This window comes from Ricinus communis, chromosome 10 (genome assembly GCF_019578655.1).
Source record: "Ricinus communis isolate WT05 ecotype wild-type chromosome 10, ASM1957865v1, whole genome shotgun sequence".
Lineage (NCBI taxonomy): Eukaryota > Viridiplantae > Streptophyta > Magnoliopsida > Malpighiales > Euphorbiaceae > Ricinus > Ricinus communis.
Window position 1 is genome coordinate 5,078,404 of NC_063265.1, and position 24,241 is coordinate 5,102,644.

Below are 24,241 nucleotides of genomic sequence, written 5' to 3' on the forward strand. Positions count from 1 at the left end.
AAAATATTTGATAAATTAATATACACTATAATATTTATTAAAATTTTTTAATTATTTTATAATTTAATAGAAACTCATGAAAATATATAAAAATATTTTAACCACATGAAGTAATTCACTTATAATAATTCTACGAATAAAGTATTATAATAACAATAAACATATAAATTAATATATCAATAAAATAAGACTAAAAGTATCATATATTTTTATCTTTTGACTTCTTATCTTCAATTTTTGCGAAAATTTATATTTTGAATTTTATTATAAATATAAATATAATGTGAGTAATTCATCAATTTTTTTTAGAATTAGAAATGTGTATAAAATTATGATAAAATTAGGATTGGATTGGATTAATTACTTTAATTCTATTAAGATTATGAGATTAATCACTAATTAATTATATTAAACTTAGAAAATTAAATTAATTACATATAAAATTAGAATAAGATAAAATTAATGATTATATAAAGATATTTTAGTCACCCCTTTATGCTTCTAATATATTATAGAAGCATATTCATTCTTCTAAAACGCTTTTCACAAAAATAGAAGAATCTTATGCTGCTCCTTCTATCTTTCAGGCATCGATGATACAGCCTGTGTCCGGACCTAGAGAAAAGATCCCTATTCATTCTTTTCAGTCCTCTGGACATCATATCTATACTGTCAGGATTAAAGGACACTTCATTTGGGATGTTGACCCAGGAATGTGTAAATCAGGATGCACCTGCAGAGATGATCTCGATTTTGCTGAACCATGTTTTCAACACTCTAAGAAAACTCCAAGAGTCATGTCTCCAGAAACTCCGTGTTCAGTCACAGAACCAAGGCCAGATGACCGAAATCCAGACGGTCCTTGGATTGGCATCCACAAAAAATAAAAAGAAAAACATGATAAACCTCCTCTTCCTATGTATAAGGAAGCCTTAGAACTTCTTGCAAAAGAAGGAAAGACTGTCCTTGACATCACCTTTGATGAGATGAAGGTACTTTTGGCTCAAAAGGGAATTGTTTTGGCGTGTTCTACTACTTGCAGAAAGAGATTCATTCCGATTTACCGCCAGTTTCAACCACCCTGTGCAATCTAAAGTCGTTTCATGTTCCAAATTTCAAGATTTTCCTCCCCTAGAGAAGTCCGAAAATAAAAGATCGGAGATCCTCCCCTTAAGGATTACTCCATCATGATCTATAGAGCTTCTCACTCCACCAGAAGAAGTCCTAAATTGGCAGACCTCTAATTCCATAGTTCAGAATTCTTATCTAAAGAAGATAGATGGAAAATTGGATCAGGCTCTCCATTTGGCTCACAAATTGGACCAGAAGTTGGACACCTTCTCTCAAGAAGTACTCCAACTATATTCTTCTCTAACCGCCAAATATCAAGCATTAGATAGAGAGCTTCGAGTTCCTCAACCGATTACACCAGCTTTCATCCAAAAGGAAAAAGAAATTACAAGGCTCAAAAGGTAGATTGATCAAATTGAACATGACCTTAGAAAAGATCAGTCTTCTACAATCCCTTCCTTTACATCAGCAGCCTCTACATCTTCTGCAATTGCTCCCTCATACTATTCTGCATTTCCTTTCCTCCCACAGCCAGAACAAGAAGGAACTCTTTATCAACCCTTTGGTGCTTTCTCACATCTCTACCCAAAAGGCTCCATAACCCAACAAAAGAAAATAACTCATCCTCCAGTCTCTAAAGAAAATAAATTGTCAAACCAATCACTAATCAACCCTTATGATTCTGATTCTTCTTCAAATACCTCTGAGATGGCTGATATCACATAAATTCTCATGAACATCTCTACTACTGAACCCAATCCAGAAGTAGTGGAGCCTGAAGATGGCACAGAGGATGCACAGTCATATTTTGTTCCTACTGGAGCTTCATACCCAAGGTCAAAACCAACAACTGGCACGGGACCTTGGTTCACCTTTGATGATTTGCCTCCATCAAAATTGAGAGATAAGCTTTCTGAATTTTTGGCATGGATTGATCTTCAAATGACTTTTGATAGTGCCACACTTAAAAAGGTTCTTGCTGAATTTGTTACGAGATTCACAGGCAGTTTAAGGGATTGGTTCCAGTCACAGCCTGAGTATACCAGACTCCAATTTGTGACTTTGCCATCTCCATCAGCTGCAGTCACAGTCCTCCATAATCAGTTCCTTGGAAGTTATGATCTAATTATACGACAACAAAAATAGGAATACTTTGATCGAAAATGTTGTTCGTTGAAGATCAAGGATCTAGAAAGACATTATTCTGCTTATGTCATTGGAGGGCACGACAGCGATGATACATTAAAATATACTTTCATCACCTCATTACCAGATGAGATACAACCAGAAGTCAACAACATGATCGCCGCAACAAAGAAGCCAATCACCTCCATTACTCTTAGAGAGATCTCGCAGTTCACTCTCTCCTCTATCAAAAGATTATGTGACCAGCAAGAATTGTTCAGAAGACTGTCTCAATGAGATTTGATTGTTCAAAAGGTTTATAACAAAAGCCACCTCAAGATTAAATGTAAGGCCTCCAATTGTGTCTGCTCCAATCACAAGAAGAAAATCAAACACCATTTCTAAAAATACCCTCGCAGCAAAAGCACAGAATTCAAAGAAAAAAGGCCACATATAAAAAGATTCAGATACTTCCGGAAAAAGAGGAATCAAGGTCACAAATCAGACAGATGCTACATCTGTCGAAAGAAAGAGCATTAGGCTAAAGATTGCCCTCAAAATTCAGAAAAATCAGCAAGGATGGTCCAGCAAGTTAGCATGTCCATGTCTCTACCAAGTTCATTTGAAGAAGATATAGAGTTTCTTTTATCAGAACAAGACGATCTTACTCCAGAGAGTCCCTTTGGAATAGAAGAATAATATTCAGACTCTACTGAGTCTTTAGAAGAGTCCTCTTTAGATTCTGATGATAATGAAATTTCAATTCTGATGATCAGTCTGTCCTCAAAAAAAGAGAAGGACATTCTGACAAATGTGATACAATATCCTTTTTCTCCATCTCCAGTTCCTGAGTTATCTCAACTTGCTACTAATATTCCTCCAGTTCCTTATGTTCCTATACAAGTCTTACCTTCAAGATATGCAAAACCTATTCCAGTTATAGCTTTCTTTAACACTGGAACTCAAAGAAGCATGATGAATCCTGAAGTCCTCTCATCTGAATACTGGAAATCTCATATTCAGTTTTTCAGAGCAGCAAATGGCCAAACTTTCAAGACTACATTGATCACAAAATAAAAAATCGGGATACAGTTTTTTCCTGATTGTGTGGTATGGACGCACATCATTGGCTCATATCTCCCAAACAAAGACCTCTCAATAGGTTTTGATGTTTATCATCAAGCTCAAAAGCTTCAAATTCTTCCCAATGGAATAAAGTTCAAGAGGCAGTTTCGTCCATACACAGATACATCTAATCTGTTCACTATAGCAGACACAGAACCACCATTCCTGCAATACAAAGAAAAATTCCTTCCTTTTTGTCCAGAATCTCATTCACATTTTCAATACCTTATATCAGGGAAGCCATACCACACCTATCCAGTTACACATGTCATCTTTCCAAAATGCTCAAAAAGGACCCTCCCCATTGGGGAACAGAACAGACTACAGCTGTCAATAGACTAAAAGAATTGGCTCACAAGCCTCCACCCCTCACCATTCCATCTACAGGAAATCTTATCCTACAAAAAGACGCATCTGATCATGCGTGGGGGCCATTCTTCTTGAAAATCTCAATAACAAGGAACAATTGTGTGGTTATGCATTAGGACGATTTTCTCCATCAGAAAAGCATTACCATTCAACATATAAAGAGATTCTGGCAGTCAAATACGGGATAAAAAAGTTTGAGTTTTTCCTTATTAGTCAATACTTCTTGGTTCGAATGGGTAATTCTTCATTTCCAAAAATCCTTGAGTCCAACCAAAAGACCTTACCAGAACCTCAATTATTGAGATTAAAATCATGGTTTAGCATATATGATTTTGAAATTCAGCATATAAAAGGAATGAGAAACCTCATCCCAGATTTCTTATCCAGACTGTCAAAGCCACAACCAAAACACCAACCTATTGTCCTCTTCACCTCAACAGTTAATCTTCCTATAATCTTCATGGCCTCTTCGTCCTCAAAAAACCCTTTGCATCCTCCCTCACCACCAGACCTTCCCACAAATCTCACAACCAAATAGGTCAACAATTTTGCCAAAAATATGATGTTTCATTATTTGGCAACCATTCAACAAACTTTCTCACTACCCATCCAACCCAATTTCTTTTATCCAGATTACCCTTGGTGCTTAATCTACCACCTTTCTCCTACCCATCCACAAATTGAAAGTGAATTATGGTTTCTATGGTGCCTTTTCACAATTTGTTATCATGCTATAGAAGTACCAGTCATGGACCTCCTATACTTCTTCAATATTGAAATAAATGCAGAAACATATCTATGAAAATATCTCACTTGGTTCAAAACCCCATACCAATGGAAAAAGGATCTCCTCAAAATCATTTATGAAAATAAATTGTTCACAGATAATGACTTTAAGGCTTCAGGATATCATGCCATCTATATTCTTCACAGGCCTTACTTTAAGCTCTCAGAAGACACTTATGCCACCCAAAACATCTGTCATTATTGGAGAACAATTGAAATGCCCTTACATCTTGCTCCTCCACCAATAACAAGGGATTTGAAGCTTACTCTACAACTAAGAAATGATTTAGGAAGGACCAATGTTTCTACACCACTTGTCTGCACTTACAATGGACATTTATGGACTGAACACTCCATTATAGAACAATCCACTTTACCTATACTACCGACCCCACTAGATGATCCAAGTCTGACCACTGAACAGAAAGATACCATTATGCAAGATTCTCAACCCATGGACGATGATAGTGGTTCGTGAGCTGGCAATAAAGACTATCTCTCTCCTCAATAATTCAAAATGTAAAAAGATGATATTCCAATCTCATCTTTTTCGTCTTATTAGATGTATTATTTTTCTGCTTTTCTGCATGTGATATGTAAGTGTATTATTAGAAGATAGGTCTTATCCTTTTGTAAGTGGGAAATCTCATTTTTTCTTCTTAGGAAGACATATGTAAAAGATAAGATTCCCACCTTATCTTTTCTGTCTTGTTGTATTTAGGCTCCTCTATATAAAGAGAAGTCGTGAGTAATGGAAGTAAGTAAGTTTTTCTTTCATCTATCAATATAATATTCTTCTCATGGCTTTCTAAATTCTTCATCTTTTCCTCTCGATCCATTGGCTATAAGCTATTTGCTTGCACGATCTGTTCTTCTATGATTCAAAAGGACTAACTCGGCTATAAGAATCCAAAAGAGCACAAAGACCTCTCATGGCAAAGGGGCCTCTATACGGTCTTAGCTTAAGGATTTATCTTGCCTTGAGTTTACAGTATGAGAATCATTAAAATGAGCAGCTCTCGACTACAATTAAGATATTATAGATGAGGGAGTTATTAGGTGGTTTAGTTTGTACAACGGTCAGTGTCTTTCTCTTATAATTATGGCATCACTAGATAGAGTAGATGGCGTCAAAGAGATCAACACACGGGAGAGAAATTAGCAATATTTAAAAATGTTTATTTTCAGTGATAACTAGCTGAGTGTAGTAGTAATGTAATGCAGTAATGAAAATTTAAGATACTATTTATTTGTCCTAAGCCTGCCAAGCCAGATTCCCTAATAAGCAATGATGCATCTTGTTTATTTGAAATCATTTCATAAATGCAAATGATAAAGCTTGAGATAATACTTATTTAATGGAAATTTAGATAATAATAATATAATAATGTCAATCAAAATATTGATATATCGACACACATGCTTGCTGCTTCAAAGCAAGTTAACAACCAAACAGAATAGACGCTATTTATGGCATATGATTGTTGAACTATATAATAGGAAGATTAATAATATAATCATATCTTTACATTATATATTTGGTATAAAAATAAAAGTTTATATAATACAAAAGAGAGAATTTGAAATCAAAACTTTTCAGTTTTCAAAATAAAGGCTTTTTTATTGGATTATTAATTTTGTTTACTGAATTAGTCAAGTATCTAGTTGTAAATGGCAAGATTATAGGATATCAGTTCCTTTAAATAAGCATGATAGGTAGCTATTTTACTGTCAATTCTGTTATGGTTCTGGTATCTATATAAAAGGATACTAAAGCATTATTGAAGTTGTGTGAAAAACCAGAAATAAGAAAATTACAGCAGCCTTTCTTTTCTTTCACTGCTTTCTTCTTCTTTTGTAATACAGTTCTTCTTCTGATTTATTGTACTGCAAGTACTACATTTTTATCGCTAAAGTTAAGCCTAAGAGAGCTAGAATTTGTTAAATATATAATGGCCAAACTTTACCTATTAAGTTAAAACGTGGTAGAAGTTATAACTCATTCACAAAACACAACTTTTTTGCTAATTATGATGGGACGTACAATAAAATGTCATTAGGGTTATACGTTCTGACCCGTTTGCTTAATCGTCAGCTTGATTTTTATGTTCATATGTTGACATGACACTACAACTAAAATGATCAGCCGAACTAAACCATGAACCAAGGTCCATATTGGGTCATTTAACATGTGCCATGAGTTCTAAAATGTAAACATTTTTATAAAATTCTATATTTATTTTTTATATATAATATTAAATTTTTATTTTTACACACACACATATATATATATATATACATGCAATAAAATTATTAAGTAATGTTTATACATTCGTTATAGATTTATCATTTATAAACTATAAAGTCATCAGTTAAATTTATTAAATTTTAAACTATAATCAATAAATCTGAAATATACATGTAATAAATTTATAGTTTATATTTATAAACTTATAAACTTTTTATTTTTAATTTGAAAATGCAAAATACATTAAAAATGAAAAAATAAAAATAAAAAGCATTTGATAAATTATGATTAATATATAAAAATACAAAAAACGATTAAAATTAGTGAAAGAAATAGACAAAAGAATAATAAAAAGAAATGACACCTTAAAAAAAAACTGAAAGAAATATCTATATTTCTCTTTATCAAATTTATATTTACTGTGTTAAAATATTAAAAATATAATTTTTTAATGTTTTCCAAAGTTGTTTTTTTTATTTTTCTCTAATTGCTTTTGAATAAAATAACTAAAAAACAACCAAACCATAAATTTAAATAAAAATAAAAAGAGTATTATTTGAAAAAAAAATTTACACAATAAAACATATATTTTTTTCGTAATTTTAGAATAATTTTGAAATTAATTTCCAAGGAACCTTGTTTATTACTTGAATTAATTCCCAATTTCAACATTGCATTACAGTGGCTTTTCTCCAAGCCCTTCAAAGTTTAAACTTCAATTTTCCTGGAAATATCTGTTTTCTTTTTTAAAAAAAAAGTTTCCACCCTAGCAGCTATAAGAAATTTTATATAAAAACAACAGCTTTTTGGCGACGCTCACATGCCATTTAGCGATGCTTATTTGCATTGCTAAAATATTAAGGCATGCGCATTCACTTGCTAAACCCTCCTCCCGAACAATAAAGACAACACAAATGACAATGCGCCATTAAGATAAGAATGGCATTGCTAACAGCAGTGTACGTTGCCAAGGCTCTCATTAGCAACTCTCCTGAATTGTCGCTGCATATATTGAATGTTAAAAGAATAAAAGCTTTTGTTCTTAGATCATTAGTAACATCACGCTGGCGACGCTCTCAGCTTTTTGTGTTGCCAGATGGCCATGTTCTAACCTGTGCCATCACCGGATAGTGACGCGCTCAGGTTGTTGTGTCCCCATTTGGCTGTTTCCATCACTATTTAGCGACCTAAACCACCTTGATGGCGTTGGAAATGGTGACTATATTTGCTGTTGTATATCTTTTTTCTGCCTTGGGATTGTTTCACTTGTACAGCTTTCAACTGTCCTGTATAACATAACAATCAGTAATTAGTTACTTTATTGGGATTAATATCAAGGATAAAGAATATCGAATTCATAAGTAGAATGGACTAATGTAAACTTCCCAAGCATTATGCATAAACGTCAACTAGCATTATCCATGGCTACATTCCATTTTAAAATAAATCCTAAGATATAAACACTCGACTCCAGATGAGATAACTAAAAATTATGTCGGACAAAGAATAAACTAATTTAAATGCCTGCAAAGCAGGAAATGTTTTTACTGGTGCAGAAAGTTTGAGAGAATGGAAATCAATGGGAATAACTTGCTGCTTAGACTAGCAATATGCCGTACCATGCCCACATTTGAATATTCCACTCTTTCATGATGAAATTCAAAATTTTAAATTTTCTCTTCAGACAGGGGACCAACACAAAAGTTAAGAAATGGCACCTTATGTCAGAGAAGAGCAAGTTCTGCTGCATAGAAACCTCATCATAGTTTGATGCATCTGCAGAGGAAGTTGAAGCCATCACTGTACCCTTAAGACACTTGCACTTACAATCCCTTGTCCTGCAGGAATGGCAATAACAAAACCAGAAGACAAGCAGTCACACTCTTGCAGGCAAAACAGCAGGAAAATAAATTGTTGATCTTCTACAAAGAGCTTAGTAGATCAAAACTTTCTTCTGACAACCCAAGCTCAGAAACTCATTAAAATTCTGAGAAATCTAAAGTAAAAATCCTCAAATGAACCAGTATTGGCAATGGAAAAGGCAGCAGGTATGCTAGAATCAAAAGAACAAAGAGAAAGGGAGAGAAAAAAAGAAAATTTCTTCCCTAACAATTTATAACTAAAAAGAAACCAAGAGCACCTAATATTCTGGCAAGAGTCTAATCTAATCCTGAAGTACTTTACCATATTGCCACACTTCAGAAATCACTCAAAAGCAAAAGTTAAGAGTAGAAATCCAAATTTCCTACCAATTGCTAAGCTAGCAAGTAACCCATTTTTCCCCTGAATAACTGTACCAAACAATTAATAAGAATATGGCAGAGCAAGTCTATCAATCCATGAAAAGCAGCAAAAGTTGAAAATCTCCCATTTTTGTCACTTTTTCCAATTAGGAAATGAGAAAAAAAATCCTAAGTACAGAAAAGGGAAATTGCTTCAACTAAACCAAATAGTCTCATTGAACTCAACCCAGTAAAGTTAGCAACTGTACCAACACATTTTTATATGTGCCCACAAAATAAGAACAGATTAAAAGTGAAAAGATTTGAGTTTTGTAAGTGAAAATCAAAGGAACTAACCTGAACCTCCTACAAAGGAACAAACTTCATAATTTCTCTGCAGCTGCTGAGACTAATAAGCCAAGGCCACCTTTTCGCAATTCAGATTTTTTTCACTAACCAATGTGCAAGTGAAAACCCAGATGAGGACATGAAAAGAGAAGAATGAAATAGCATATTAAGTACAGAGAACAAAACTCAAAGCTCTAACTAATATTAGAAAAGTTAACTGAAGGGGACCAGTTAGTTTGATTTACTAAATGAAGCCTTGATTACATATCCTTTATCCTTACATCTGTAGTGTACAAAATCTTGTACAGAACTCAAAGTTTTTCTTTTTTTTAGTATTAAGTAAAGCTTTTATGGGTTTCATTGTATGCAATAGAACATACAACACCCAAATGTATGCCTTTCTATCCAAGTAACAGATCACAAATTACTGATGCATGCTGTAGAATAACCTGATAAATTTGAAACATTATCCTAACCAACAGAATACATGAGGAAATTCCTCCGCAAAGCCTCACACCTTTTGTAGCTACCAACCTCAAATGCATTCCATACATATTTTCCATACGATTCAGAAGTTTCGGCCCTATAGCAAAGAAAAATTCAAATGTAAAAATTAACCACAAATCAGTTTAAATAATTGCAAAAGAAATAGAAGAAGCAATCACAAGACTAAAGGAAGTAGAACATGTAATTTCACAACAAAAAGGGTCAACTTAAGATCCATTAGGTAGCATCTAACCTTTTTAACATTAGTGATAAGAACGAGTGCCTTTATTATTATGATCCTGGCATTACTACTGCAGTTGGGTTTAAACCGCAAAGGTTTTCCTCATACGTCCAAATCTAGCTTTCAATCTCAAAGATAAAATGGAGTTCCAAGAATCTCATATAAGAAAATTTGTACCTTGGTCTCTTATAAGAAAGTCTCATATAAGGAAAAAAAAAAATGCAATGATCCACGAAACACAGCACAACATCCAATCACAACTTAAAAAAGGGTATTCAACTTGCAGAGTCTAGCAAGCATAGTTACCCAATTAAGCATAGGAAAAAGCTGGATCACCAGGTGAAGACCTTCCAAACTTGCTACGTGGAAGATAAACATTAAAAGCTAGTCTCAACTAATCAAGAGGGTCATGAAGTCAAATTAAAGAAAGAAATTCTGATGTATTTCAATAATAGTCTTTACACACACATATATATAAATATACACAAAATTCAGTCCTAGTCTAGATAGGAATCAATTTATGATTCCTAATCAAATCTTAATTCCTATAATTACTCTAAATATACATTCCTATTTTATACAACAGCTGTAACAATCCTAAAAACTTAAATTGGGGAAATCTAACCTAGAGAGCTTTTAGGTAGAGTTACTGGGATCAAAATGCAGCTTGTGATGAGAGAAGATGATACATAGTAAGAGCAGGCCAATTGAAGTGGAGATGGAGTTGAGGGTGATGTAGTCAATCAGCATAGGAGGTAGAAGAAAAAGTGTTGGCTAGCTTAAAGTGTTGGCAGTATTCTGTCAATCATTTGAAGTGTTGACAGTCTTAAACTATAGGTGGTATTCACAATTTCTAAACACAATGCCATTTCAAAATCTGCCTTATAGCCTTTGAGCATATGCATCAACAATCAGAACCTCAGCAGGGTTATTCACTCTTCTGTAATGCCCAAATGATTTCTATGGTCATTAGTACAAACACCAATTACCTATATATAAGGCAACCACCATTTCTTCCTAAAGTTCCATGTTCAATTTTATGTTTAGGGCTACCTATGGTTAATGTTTGTTGTTTCTTATTGAAAAGACCTGATTGTGAATAACACATAACTTCAGTTACTTCAACAGCACATCTAATCTATCTGCTTGTACCAATGCACTTGAAAAATATAAACCAATTAGAAGTTCTACCTTCCAATGCACTTCAACGTTCAATATTTAATTTTCCATTTGAGAAAAATATATAGGTTATCCACTATATGCCACTTGAAAAACCCCAGAAACATGTCTCCTGCCTACTTGACAGTCCCACCCAAGTCCAGGCAACAGCATTTGTCTCAACGGAGGAAAAAAAAAAAAAAGAAAGTTCACCCCTGGCTCAGCCCTCAACATTAGAGTGTTATCTCATAAATTTCTTTCATTCACTTTTAATCGTTGATTACATATACTATGCCCATAAAAGGACAATATAGACTATCAGATCATGAGATCTTAGATCAGGGTTACATCCATTTACATGCTTTTTCTGTCCTTAGTCTGTTAAGTCTTCTTTACCTAGCCTACTCAATGCAAACAACTGTTAAGTCAGCAAAATAATCCGTGCAAGTCTAGGATAATTATTTTCAGTTCACAGCAAAGAAAGTGGCACTCATAGTGCCAGTATTCTTTTACAGTCATGTTAAGACCTGCCCAATTCTTAACAAGAAAACATTATTTTCTTATTTTTAGTCTTGATCTTCGGAGAATATGGCAGATCAAAAATCGCATATACATATTCATGTTCAGGTATATACTACTTCATCATGTAATCAACCAGATAAGTACATAAATAAATCATATAAATTTGCAAATGTTGTAATTATGCTACCACTTAATCATTTGATCAACTCAATCTACAGCTTTATGAAACTAAAAACAACAGATAGTACATGCAGATTTTACATTGGTTTATTCTTGACAAATTGACAAATGTTACCTGATAAGAATTCAATTCTTGAAATATATTTGACATCATGTATAGAATATGAAATCATCTATAATCATTACTACTTCTGCTTTGCATGAAGAAGCAGAACTCTGTGATCGTATGTAATGAAAATACAGTATTCTCATTGCAACATTAGGCATAACTAGCAGCCGCAAATGATACTTAATGCAGCAGATCCAATTTCCCAACACAGCACTTGTCACATTTCAAGCTAGAATGACTCGTATGCCTTTGGGGCCCGAGAACTAGACTCAAACCGCCTGTTTTTTGCTTGGAATCCATTACTCCCATCCTGTTGTAAATTCATATCAAACACTTCAGATTCGTAAGAAAATTTAGAATTTCTTAAACCCCCATGCCGACTAATCCTGCCATCATTTCTACTCCTATAAGTCTTAGGTTCACCATGCTGCATCAGTGCACCATCTCCATTTTGAGAATTATACCTAGAATTTCTGAAACCACCTCTGCGACTAATCCTGCCATAATTTGTACTTCTGTTAGTCTTACCTTCACCATGTTGCATCAATGCATCATCTCCAGGTCCGGAATATCTAGAATTATTTAGACGGCCATTCCGACTAATCCTACCATTATTTTCAGTCCTATTAGTGTCAGTTTTACCACGCTGCATCAATGCACCAGCTCCAGATTTGTAATATCTGGAATTCCTTAAACCACCCTTCCGACTAGTACTGACATCATTTTGACCCCTATTATTCTTAGTCTCACCAAGTTGCATCAATGCATCATCTCCTCTTTCCTTTCTTGAATCCGATGAACCTAAACCACTCCCAACTCTACTTCTCCTCTGCTTCCACATTTCCCCGCCATTTTTCCTTCTATTACTCTTATCCATCCCCCATTTTCCATCTAAATTATCATCATATCCACTATCCGAATCCGAACCCAACAATTCCACACCGTCATTCTTAGTATCCCTTAAATATCCATCTTTATTATCATTATCACTTTCATTATCAAAACCCACTTCACCAATATCCCCAGAAATCAAACCATAAGGTTTAACACTATGAACAACACCTTTAGGGAAAAATCTAGCAGAGGGTAAACCATCAGGACTCTGAAACAACTGGGGCCCATCATTCTCGGACCACAAATCAAACCCACCTGGTTTCTGAAAGCGGTCAGCCAAGACTTTAACTTGTTCATCAGCTTTAACAGAAAACAAATTGGGTGCTCGCTCAACAACTTCCCAAGGTCTTTCAAGCTCCGAAACCGCCGCTTTGAGTTCAGCTCTTTTTCTCATTTCGTAAATTTGTCTTTCGCGGCAGAGTCTAGCTTTTAGAAGTTGTTTAGCTTTCTTTGCTTGCATTCTTTTCCACTGCCATTTGGATACTCCGCCTGGGTAAGTTCTGGGGCCGCCGCCCATTCGAATTACGGTGGTTTTGCGTGGAATTGGTGGGGTCTTGAGAGAGAGGAGAAACGGGTTTTGGGATGTTAAGGTTTTTGAGAAGGAGAATTGGGTTGTTGGGATTGAGATTGACATTGAGAGAGACATTGAATTTAAATTGAGGCGATTCTTGAGTTTACTACAGTCTACAGCCACAGGTGAAGAAAATTGCGGCCAAACTAAAGCGAAGCAATCAGTGGAGTCTTGGGGTTTTAAATGGCGGTAGATATCTGAAAGAATTTTAGTGTCTCTGAAGGATCTATCACAAGAAGCACCAGTGGTCTAGTGGTAGAATAGTACCCTGCCACGGTACAGACCCGGGTTCGATTCCCGGCTGGTGCAGCGTTTTTCTGAATTCTTTTAATTTACGTTTTTTCTTATTTCCTCTTGGATTTTATAATTATCTATGGTGCATCTACTGTTCGACGTTTTCAAATAAATTAAAAGAATAAGAAAAGCAAAACAAAAGTGAAATACAACACAGGCAATTCGAGTCAAATTCGATAAATATTTGTTTTCTAGAATTCTTTTTTATTAAGCTCATATGCTAGAAAAAATTCTTAATGGGTAATAATGATCTTAATATAAAAATAATTAAGATATTATGTCGCCTATTTTTAAATTTTAGAAATATATTATTATTTTAAGAAAAAATTATAAAACTACGTTAGATTGGTTTATGTTCAATCTATTAGTTTTCTGTTTGATTATGTAAAATTACAAAACTACATTGGATTAGTTTTATTGATTTTTTGACTAGTTTTGGTTGGTTATTATTAGTTTTTGTAAAATTATAAAAATATATTGAATTAGTTTTTGTTGATTTTTTAATTACTGTCGTTAGCAGAGCTTCATGGAGATTATGTGATTTGAAAATCTCTAAAATCATACTAAGAATTAAGAATTTTAAAATTAGATCAGCAAAACTATATTATAATAGAAAATTTCTATCATGAACTATATAAATTTTTCGGGACAGTTCGGTACGAAAATCTGAATTTAGTGGAACGATTTGGTTCGATACGGTAGAATATGATATAGAATAATGGAAATTTGGGAGTTTTTTATTTTTAAATAATTAAAAATATTTTTTACTTAAATCAATTGGACTAAAATTAATTTAAATTATACAACAAAAAATAAAATTACTATAATTATATTATAGAAATTCAATAATTATATAATAGACAAGTTTATTTCAATCCATCAAGCTAATAAAAAATTGCATATTAAATAAATATATATTTAATAGTTCCAATCCACCAAGCCCAATATTTACATATATTATCCAACTGATAAACACATTTCATATGATCATTCTAATGCAATATAGTGTTGTTTTATTATGAGACACATAATCAGTAATAATTATTTTATAAATATGATTGGTGTCATATTAGTATTATATTATCATAAATTGATAAATTAATATGTTTTATAGGAGAATAAATTTTTATTATTAAATTTTTTTAAAAAAACTAGGATGATAACCATATAAACTTATAACTTTGCTATAAATAGAGATAAACTTAGTGATTAATTAATATTGTAATAAAATATAAAATTTAGTGCTTCTATTTTATATTTGGATCAATAAATTTGAATTTTATTTGAATAGAATTGATAGATTTATATTTAATTTTAAGTTTGAGCTTAATATTTGAACTTATTTATTATAAAAATAATTATATAAATAAATAAATAAATAAATTTAAGTTGGTTCTAGTTTCGGTTCTTTAGTTCGGACAGTACAAGATGGTTCAGTATGGTACTCGGTAAGGAGAACTAATAAGATCCATAATCGTACCAAAAATACATTCAGTATAATTCAACTCAGAAAAAAATAAATGATTAACAAATATTTTTAGTTTTGAATACTTTCAGTATGATTTGGGATCTTCGAATCCCGCACTCAGCCCTAGTTTTGGTTAGTTCCTATTAAGTTAATTATTTATATTTAGTTTTAGTTTTTTTTTTTTGTTAAATCTATATTCAATTTAAAATATATATAAAATGAAACAAAAACAATTTTGAGAATATAAAAAACAGAAAATGAAATAAAAATTAACAACTAAACCAATCTTTATATGAAGTTTGACATAAAATATTTTTTGCTTTAGTTTGTTTTTATTGAATTTCTGTTTAATTTATTTTTGGTTTTTTTTTTTTTTGTTTTCTATTAGTTCTATTAAATATATGTTAGTTTTTGTTTTTTCTTTTGATTTTTATTAGGCATATGTTCAATTTCTAGAATAACACAATTTCAGAAACACCAAAACAAAAATTAGTGTATAAAATTTTCTATTAACTGTAAATTATATTTAATTTTAATTATTTTTTATTGGGTTTCTGTTTAGTCTATTTTTTGTTTATGTTTAGTTTCAATTGATTTGTTTAATTTCTATTAAGTTTATGTTCACTTTCTAAAAAATATAATTTCAAAAATGCCAAAACAAAAGAAACAAACAAAAATAAAAAACATCTAAATAGAAAATAACTTTTATAAATCTCTAGAAAAATTCATAGATAGATTTTCTTTTAAAATAAGAACGCCACAATATAACTCTTCATCATTTATTATTTTATATTCAAATTCAAAGTTATTAAAGTATTATAATCTCTAGAAAAATTCATAGATAGATTTTCTTTTAAAATAAGAACGCCATAATATAACTCTTCATCATTTATTATTTTATATTCAAATTCAAAGTTATTAAAATATTATATGATAAATAAATTAATTTCTAATTAGTTTCTGCTTATTTTTGTTTGGTTTTAGTTAGTTTATTTTAGCTTTTATTTTATGTTTAAAAGAAATATCATAAAAAAAATAATTATTTGAGAGCAAAGCATAAAAATTTTAATATAAAAAATAACGTAAAAATGAGAAAATAGGAAAACAACTAAGGTAAAAATGCAAAAAAAAATAATTTTTGAGCATATTTTTATACGAATTTTAGAAAAGGAATATGAGATGTGATATTCATGGTTTATTTAGTATAAAAGTGAGGATTTGAACTTTAATTTTTTAATTTTTAAAAGTAAATGCTATTTATCACTTCATGTAGATTTAGTATTGATAAATGTATTTTTAATTTAAATATATATAAATATATATTTAATTTTTGAAATTTAAATTTTTTGACATATATTGTATTCAATAATAAATAATTTTTTAGTTATATAATAAATTTTTAATCATAAAAAATAGTAATATCAATGATATATTAATTTATATAATATTAAAATTAATTAATAAATAATTTTTATATTAGTGCATTAATAAAATTTTAAAATTTTATAAAATTAAAGACATTTTAAAATTTTAAAAAATTAAAGACATATATTCTATTCAATAATAAATATTTAATTTTTTTATTATTTTTAAAATTTTATAAATTAATATTAGATATTAGAAATTTTATTAAATTATATCTATCAACTTGATTTTATAATCAAAATAATAATAATAACCCTATATTTACGAATAAACCACTAATATATATTTATAACTAGCATTATTTTCATGTACTGCAATAACATTGTACATGTGGTCTCTTTAGTAAGGATGAAAATCGTAATATTGAATTAAAAACCTTAACAAAATTAAAAGTGAATTTAAAAGGCATGAATTGGGTATATAATATATATACTAAAAAATAATTATTTTAATAAATTTAGAAAAATATTTTTGAATCGTAATTTGTTTTAATGAATTTGAATTAATCATATTTGCATAGCAAGATTAATTAAGAAAACTATAGGATATATTTGTCTATATATCTTTTTATTTATAGGTTTAATTTATATTTTCCCTAGTTTAAATTTTTTTTAATAGTTTTGAAATTTAATGTTTATTAAAGAGTTAATTAAAAGAATATAATGGATATATGGTAAGTTTAATATAGTGTTAGTATTTAGTTTCTTTGATTATATTAGCTATTATTTTATTCTAAAAACATTTAATATTATTATTTTTATTTAAACTTTTTTTAAAGGATTACTTTATTTAATTAGTATTTAACTAATAACATAGTACATTTAATATCACAATAATTTTTTTTATTGGAAATTCTATATCTAAGGTGACTTTAGAATATGTAACAAGTGGAGTCTCCTGAAAAATAATTGGCAAATATATTTTATATTATTAGAAAAATAAAGAAATAAAGTCCCCGAAGGAGCAGCCAGCATAAGCATGGAAGGCGGAGGCAATCAGCTGGGCATGTGAAAACAGCACAAACATGTCTTGAGATAATCACCAATTCATGAGTTGGCAAGGCAAAGGATCCCTACAGAATCTGATTTATTTACATTAATACAAATCTCTCTTTAATACACAGAGACAAGAAACTGACACATCCACCTTCTTCTTCTTCTTCTTCTTCTTCTTATTAGTATCACCTCTGCTTAGTTTTCCAAGTCCTTTTCTTGCTCCCTCTCCGGTGGGCACCCCGTTATTATTCTATTCCCATTCCTTTTTCTTTCTTCCCAATTACGGAACGGATGCAGTTCAAAAGGCGGCAGAGAAACAACTAAGAATTTCAATGTTATATCATTGAGTGTCCAAACCACTCGCTAGGATTTATTGTCTTATAATTAATATATTCAATAAATAAAAATATTTAATTTATTAACTTCACAACAAAATAAAATAAAATAAATGTATTAAAAGTAAATTATATACATAAACTTAATATCAATAAATTATATAAAACTATCAAATTTTATTATAAAAGTAAAACCTAAATATACAGTTTTTATTTCAATAAATGATTAGCATAAAACAGGTCATATTCTAAAATAATTTTCTAATAATTGTATTTTCTTTTAACTGAAGATATAATTCTCACTACCTTATTCGTTTTCTAGTAGCATTTTTAAAAAAATTATATTTGGTAACTTTTAAAATTTTAGATTTATTACTAATAATAATTATTAAAAATAACAAGTACTGACACTATGCTTATATAAAATTTATTGACAAATATATTTTATTTGTAAGTGATTTCATATATTTTGTGCATGAAATAATAATTAGATTCACTTTAAATAAAATTATATTTGTATTTTCAATCATTTATAGTATAAAAAGTTCGTAGAAATTGAAAATATGAAAAATAAATAAATAAAAAATAAATAAAATTAATTTCAGATATTTATTTTATTAATATTATATTTATTTTAGAATTTTATCTATTCTATTAGAATTTAGTTTAATTATAATAAATTTATTAGATTTAATAGAATTTTAAGTGAACTTTCTTTTAAATCAAGCACTTAAATTTCAGATATTGAAATATATTCTATAAAATTATTCATTTCAATTAAAAAAATATGAAAAAAATAATATATAAATAATTAATATTTTTAATCTTATTTTTAATAATTAATAATTAGAGAAATTAATTTTTAAATTTTATTAATTAATAATTATTCAAGGAGGGAACAAAGTTAGTTTATTAAGAATATATTAATTAATATAATTATGAACTATGAAAAAATCAACTATATATATATATATATATGGGATTGGTATTCAGCAAATACATAATCAATAAATAAAATAAATACATTACTGCATAAATCATAAATAATATTATATACATATGTAAATTAGTTTGATTCTTACGTATATCCATTTAAAATTTAATTTCCGCGACGAATATCTAAGACTAATTTTTATATATAAATTGAAACTAAAATGCATTATTAACTCTTTTAATCAAATGAATACTTAAAATGCTGCAATTTCTTGATTTTTCTCTTTAAAAAAAAAAAGAAAAAAGAAAGGAACTGTTTGGTTGCAATCCTTGTTTTCGAAGAGAAGAGAATCATTTATTCATTATGATAAAGCAAGGAAAATAAAAAATGAAAGAAAAGATGGTCCAATCATGATTTGCAGAGACAACTGGATCGTTATATGGGAAGCTAAAGTCCAGTGTCAATGCACCAAACCCTAATAAATTGGATTGCGATAATACATATGAACAAAATCCATAAAATTTGTGAGGCATGTTATTAGCATAAAAATCTTTTGTCCACTACTTTTAACTTTATCCTTAGGCATTTTGCCAACAAGCCATCCTTCTTGCCGTTGAAGTCAACACCACGTAACCCTTTTCTTTTCTTTCTTTGAATTTTGTATTATGCCTCTCTTATTACCAAGTTGGAGAATCCCAACATGAATTTATTGGATCTTTCTCTAGTTTCTACATAAATTTAATATTCTTAATTATTCTTAATCTTGGCTGATAAATAAAATAACTATAATCTGTTCAAATAGTTATTTAATTTAAAGAAATTAACCTTTAACCTGTTGAGCACGTAAAATTAGTTTTTTAAAGAATATTTTTGACTAAAAAAGACTAAAGATAGAAAAAGAAAAACTGTTTTCTTAAATTTTTTTCTTTCTCAACCTACAATATCAACTTTAATTAGTTAGAGTAAAAAAATAAAACTTTTGCATATAGTTTATCTAAAGGCAGGCTAAAAAAAAAATAAACATCATAATCAAGGATAAAAACATCATTTCACTTCAAATACTTTAAATATGAAATTAGTTCTTCGATAATTCGATTGTACACCGATTAGTGTTATCTATATATATTAATTTCTGGAATTTAAATTACGTAAGATTTTTATTTTGACATGTGTACTATATTTGACCCATAAAATTCAAGCTTGCGTGTAATTTTGTAACTTCTTTTATTAATTTAATGATTAATAAGTTACATTTATAATTAAACACTCATTCTAATTCTAAGAAATAACATATTACTAATAGTTAATTTTCTAATTAGATAATGGTTAGTTTTCTGATCAAATAATGATTATTCTAAAAAATAGTATTATTAATTATATTTTAATATTATATTAAATAATAATTTAATTTTATAATTAGATGATAATTCTAATTCTAGAAAATAACATTTTAAATTATATTTAATAATGAATTAATTTTTGATTATATAAATAATTTTTTAATTCTAAATATTAACTATATTTTTCATTTATATAATTAAATCTAGAAATATCAGAAAAACATAAAACGAAGAAAATATTATCTCCCACTCAAAAATTAAAAAATAAACCAGTTGCATTGTAGAATTATCCAAATTCATTTAAGACTATCAAGCTATTGGACTTTTGTTTTTGTTGTTCATTACATTCTACAATAATAATGACTAGAGATTAATCAGAAGAAAAGCATATAGAAACACTAAAAGAGTCGCATGAAACGGATACCTTGTACATGTTTTTGTGTCTGTTTGTTTTAACCTATTGGTATGAAACAATTGCAACTCCCTTTACAAAGAAGACACGGACCAGACATCGTCAAATATGTAATTTTAATTTTTTTCTCATCAAGTTAAAAAAGTTTTGGGTTTTACTTTGATTATTTTATTGCTTAAACTAAATTTATTTTGGAATTTTAGTAGACTACCATTGTATTACTATTCTATTATAAAGTCTTTTTTTTTTTTAATTATCGATGATCAATTGATATTATTTTGAATAATTTATTAGTTTTGTATATATATTTTTATTAATTTATATCACCGATGAATATATATATATAATTTTTAATTATTTGTACAAATTAAAATTAAGGTCAAATATATATTTATGTTTCTAAATTTTTGTCATTTAGTCAGTTTAATATTTTAACTCTCGTTTTAACCTAACAAATATCTAAATTTATTTTTTTGTGATATTTAAATACTTTTTGATATATGTCTTTATTCACTACATTAATATGTACTTTATAAAAGGTGTTTTAATATTACCAAAAAATAAAATTTATGTGCATGTTAAATTAAAAGTTATATGTGTTTAAATATTAAAAAAATTAAAATTCAGATATTTATTATGTTAAATTGAAAGTTGAAGTGTTAAACTTATTAATCGATACAAGTTCATGAGTATAAATATGTATTTAACGTAAAATTATATAGGTGAATCTCATAATTATCAAGTATTATTGATTAAATTTTAAAAATATATAAAAATATTTAATAAATAAAAAATAACATGTTTAATTGATCCATAACTAAATACTATATATAATTAACTAATCTAATATTTAATTATGTTAACAATAAATTATTAAAATTAAAATAATATTTATTTTTATATATTTATTTGGAGGTATGTACATCTCAACGTTTTTTAATATAAATATTCACTTTTGTTTACAGGATTAAATCTCACTAAATTATCAAAAGAAAATCAAAATAATGCTCAAAAAATTTTATTTTTTGAGAAACGGTGATTTTCACTTGTAATTCAACCAATTCTTGGGACGGCTCCACCTCCCAATAATAGAGATTAAGAAACTTCTTACCAAATTCTTTCTTTTTTTCTTCTTACAAGATTTATAGGAACTAGTGCCTGAATTATTTCTTGAAACCAACTGTATTAACAAATGCAAATTAACAGATTGCAACTCTACAAATAAACATAATATAGATGATGTTCCCTTAACTGAATTCTTAGTTGTATTTCTAATATTCTACGACCCTTCCATGTGTATCTTGTTCTCTTTCCCCTGCTCAACAGACAACCCTACAGTTTAACACATTATCATATTAAATTTTAAAAAAGGAAAAAAGAAATCCCTCCCTGGATTCTAACAAAAACGAAATTTCCATCAGACATGAGACAACCCACACGGTTATAGGATCTTCTTTTAATGCAATTACTTCTTCTCTCTATATATATAATACCCAGAACCCTTTTTCTTGATCATCACAATACCCTCAGAGATTTCAAGCATTTCCCAGTAAGGCAGCGACTACCACAATCATCTAATAATGGCTCAAATTATTTTTCTTTGCTTTCTTCTGGTAAATGCATTTACGGGTCCTGCCATGGCTAGTGATGAGTTTCATGCCAATGCCCCATCACCCGGTCCATCTTATAGCAGTCAGCCGCCGAGGAAACTTGGGAAGCATTCATCGATTGCCCCGCAAGCGGCAAAGACTGTGCATTCTACTGCGGAAGAAAGCAGGTCTTTAGATAAAATAGGTACAGCTCCATCTGATCTTATTAATGGAGAGAATGTTAGCTTAGAAGGGCAGGTGATTCACCTTAGAGGCCATCATCATTCAATAGATAAGTCGGTCGCCGGTGGTGGTGTGATTATCGGCAGCCTTGCTACCACCTTTTTGGTGGCGATTTTCTGTTACATTAGAGCTACTAGAAGACACAAAGCTGAGACTGAGATTACTAATTAGTGTTTTTGAACGTATATATAATTACTTAGGTAGATGACGATCTGGATCGATCAGCCGTCTCTGTTAAACACTGTAAAGAATGGTTATTAGAGTTTCGTTTCATTGTTAAATTAGTGAAACTGTAATGTAACGAAAATATTAGTTGTAATGTGTCGTTTCCATTTGCTTAATTGAATTATTATGAGCAAGATCATAAAATATTAGTGCCATGAGAATGAATAACACTAAAAGAGGAGGTTTCTTCGTACCTGATATGAGTAACAATTTAAAATTTAATTAGACAACATAAATGGTTTTTTTTCTTCTGATAAGTGGTAATTGTACCATGTTGGTACTGTAAAATGTTGATATTTAGAGATTTGTATCTCTCCCACATTGTTAAGTTATTAATTTTTGAGGAGTATTTCTCCCACATTGCTAAGTTAACAATGTTGAGGTACCTTCCAAGCCTATATAATAAAGTCCTCACTTTGTTATTCTATCATCCTAAAAATAAGAAAAAAATATTAGAGAGTTAAGCAATTATTTTTCTCTTATTATAAAGAGAGAATTTTAATGTTTTCTGCTTTATAAATAGAGAGTTTGTAACTCATATTATTTTCTTATAGTAAAATTCTTCTATCCTTGCCCGTGGTTTTTACCCTAATTTGTTTAAGAGTTTTTCACGTAAATCTGTGTGTTCTATTGTGTATTTTGTTTTTCTTTATCTTTATTTTCTCAAATTATTAGCTGTGATTTTGCTCTATCAGGTTCATATTTTTCTACAATTGGTATCAGAGCTTGGTTGGCAAGAAATTTCTTAAAATTCGGTGGTTGCAGCTCAGTCTGATCTTTCACATCAGAAGAGGGTTTTTTGAAGTTTCTTTGGTGCAAAAGAGCTTGTGTGGAGTAGTAAGAATACTTACAATTTAGGGAAGATTCTGTCTAAGGAGATTGGTATTTAAGAGGTCCGCTTGTGACCCTCCAGTCTTTCCTGGGAACTTACCTAGTGAGTTTTGTTTATTACTGCGGTTTATTTTACAACGGGAGTAATTTCTCACGGAGGAAATTAAAAATAAAGGCTGTATTGAGAAAAGACAATTATCTTGCGGCTATCAGTGAACGATCGACAACACTCACAGATGATAATAAGTGGAACGAGATGGATGGGAATGCTATTGCAAATCTTCATCTGGCACTTGCAGATGGGATCTTGTCCAGCATAGAAGAAAAGAAAACGACAAAGGAGATTTGGGACCACCTCACTAGACTGTACGAAGCCAAGTCATTACACAACAAAATTTTTCTTAAGAGGAAACTTTACACATTAATGTCTTGAATACTCTATTTTCTCAACTCACATCTTTGGGCTATAAAATAGAGTCACAAGAACGTACAGAACTTCTACTCTAAAGTCTACCTGATTCGTATGATCAACTCATCATCAGTTTGACAAATAATGTTGTTACCGAAATTCTAGTCTTTGATGATATAGCAGCTGCTATTCTTGAAGAAGAAAATCGGCGAAAGAATAAGGAAGACAAGAAGGCAGGTTCACAACAAGTGGAAGCCTTGATGGTGATGAGAGGGAGATCAACAGA

General features: G+C 29.9%; 2 protein-coding genes and 1 non-coding gene across 6 annotated transcripts; 2 read left to right on the forward strand and 1 right to left on the reverse strand.

Annotated features, from left to right (window-relative positions):
* Positions 1–7,624: 7,624 nt before the first annotated feature.
* Positions 7,625–13,623, reverse strand: LOC8273261. Of its 4 annotated transcripts, none has more exons than XM_015728384.3 (5): positions 11,997–13,623; positions 9,829–9,877; positions 9,304–9,398; positions 8,443–8,562; positions 7,625–8,010 (listed from the first exon to the last, which is right to left on the reverse strand). In XM_015728384.3, the coding sequence occupies exon 1, from the start codon at positions 13,528–13,530 to the stop codon at positions 12,220–12,222; it is 1,311 nt and encodes a 436-aa protein (XP_015583870.1). In that variant the 5' UTR covers positions 13,531–13,623; the 3' UTR covers positions 7,625–8,010; positions 8,443–8,562; positions 9,304–9,398; positions 9,829–9,877; positions 11,997–12,219. The 4 variants fall into 4 exon arrangements, with proteins under 4 accessions (XP_015583870.1, XP_002534216.1, XP_048225704.1 ...); XM_002534170.4 differs by having other exon boundaries at positions 9,812–9,877; XM_048369747.1 differs by having other exon boundaries at positions 9,771–9,877.
* A 70-nt stretch (positions 13,624–13,693) lies between these two features.
* TRNAG-GCC lies at positions 13,694–13,764 on the forward strand. Its single transcript has one exon. It is a non-coding gene; the product is annotated as a tRNA-Gly (tRNA).
* An 8,300-nt stretch (positions 13,765–22,064) lies between these two features.
* On the forward strand, positions 22,065–22,859 carry LOC8259338. The gene has a single exon (XM_002534405.4). The coding sequence runs from the start codon at positions 22,239–22,241 to the stop codon at positions 22,659–22,661; it is 423 nt and encodes a 140-aa protein (XP_002534451.3). The 5' UTR covers positions 22,065–22,238; the 3' UTR covers positions 22,662–22,859.
* The last annotated feature ends 1,382 nt before the right edge of the window (positions 22,860–24,241 follow it).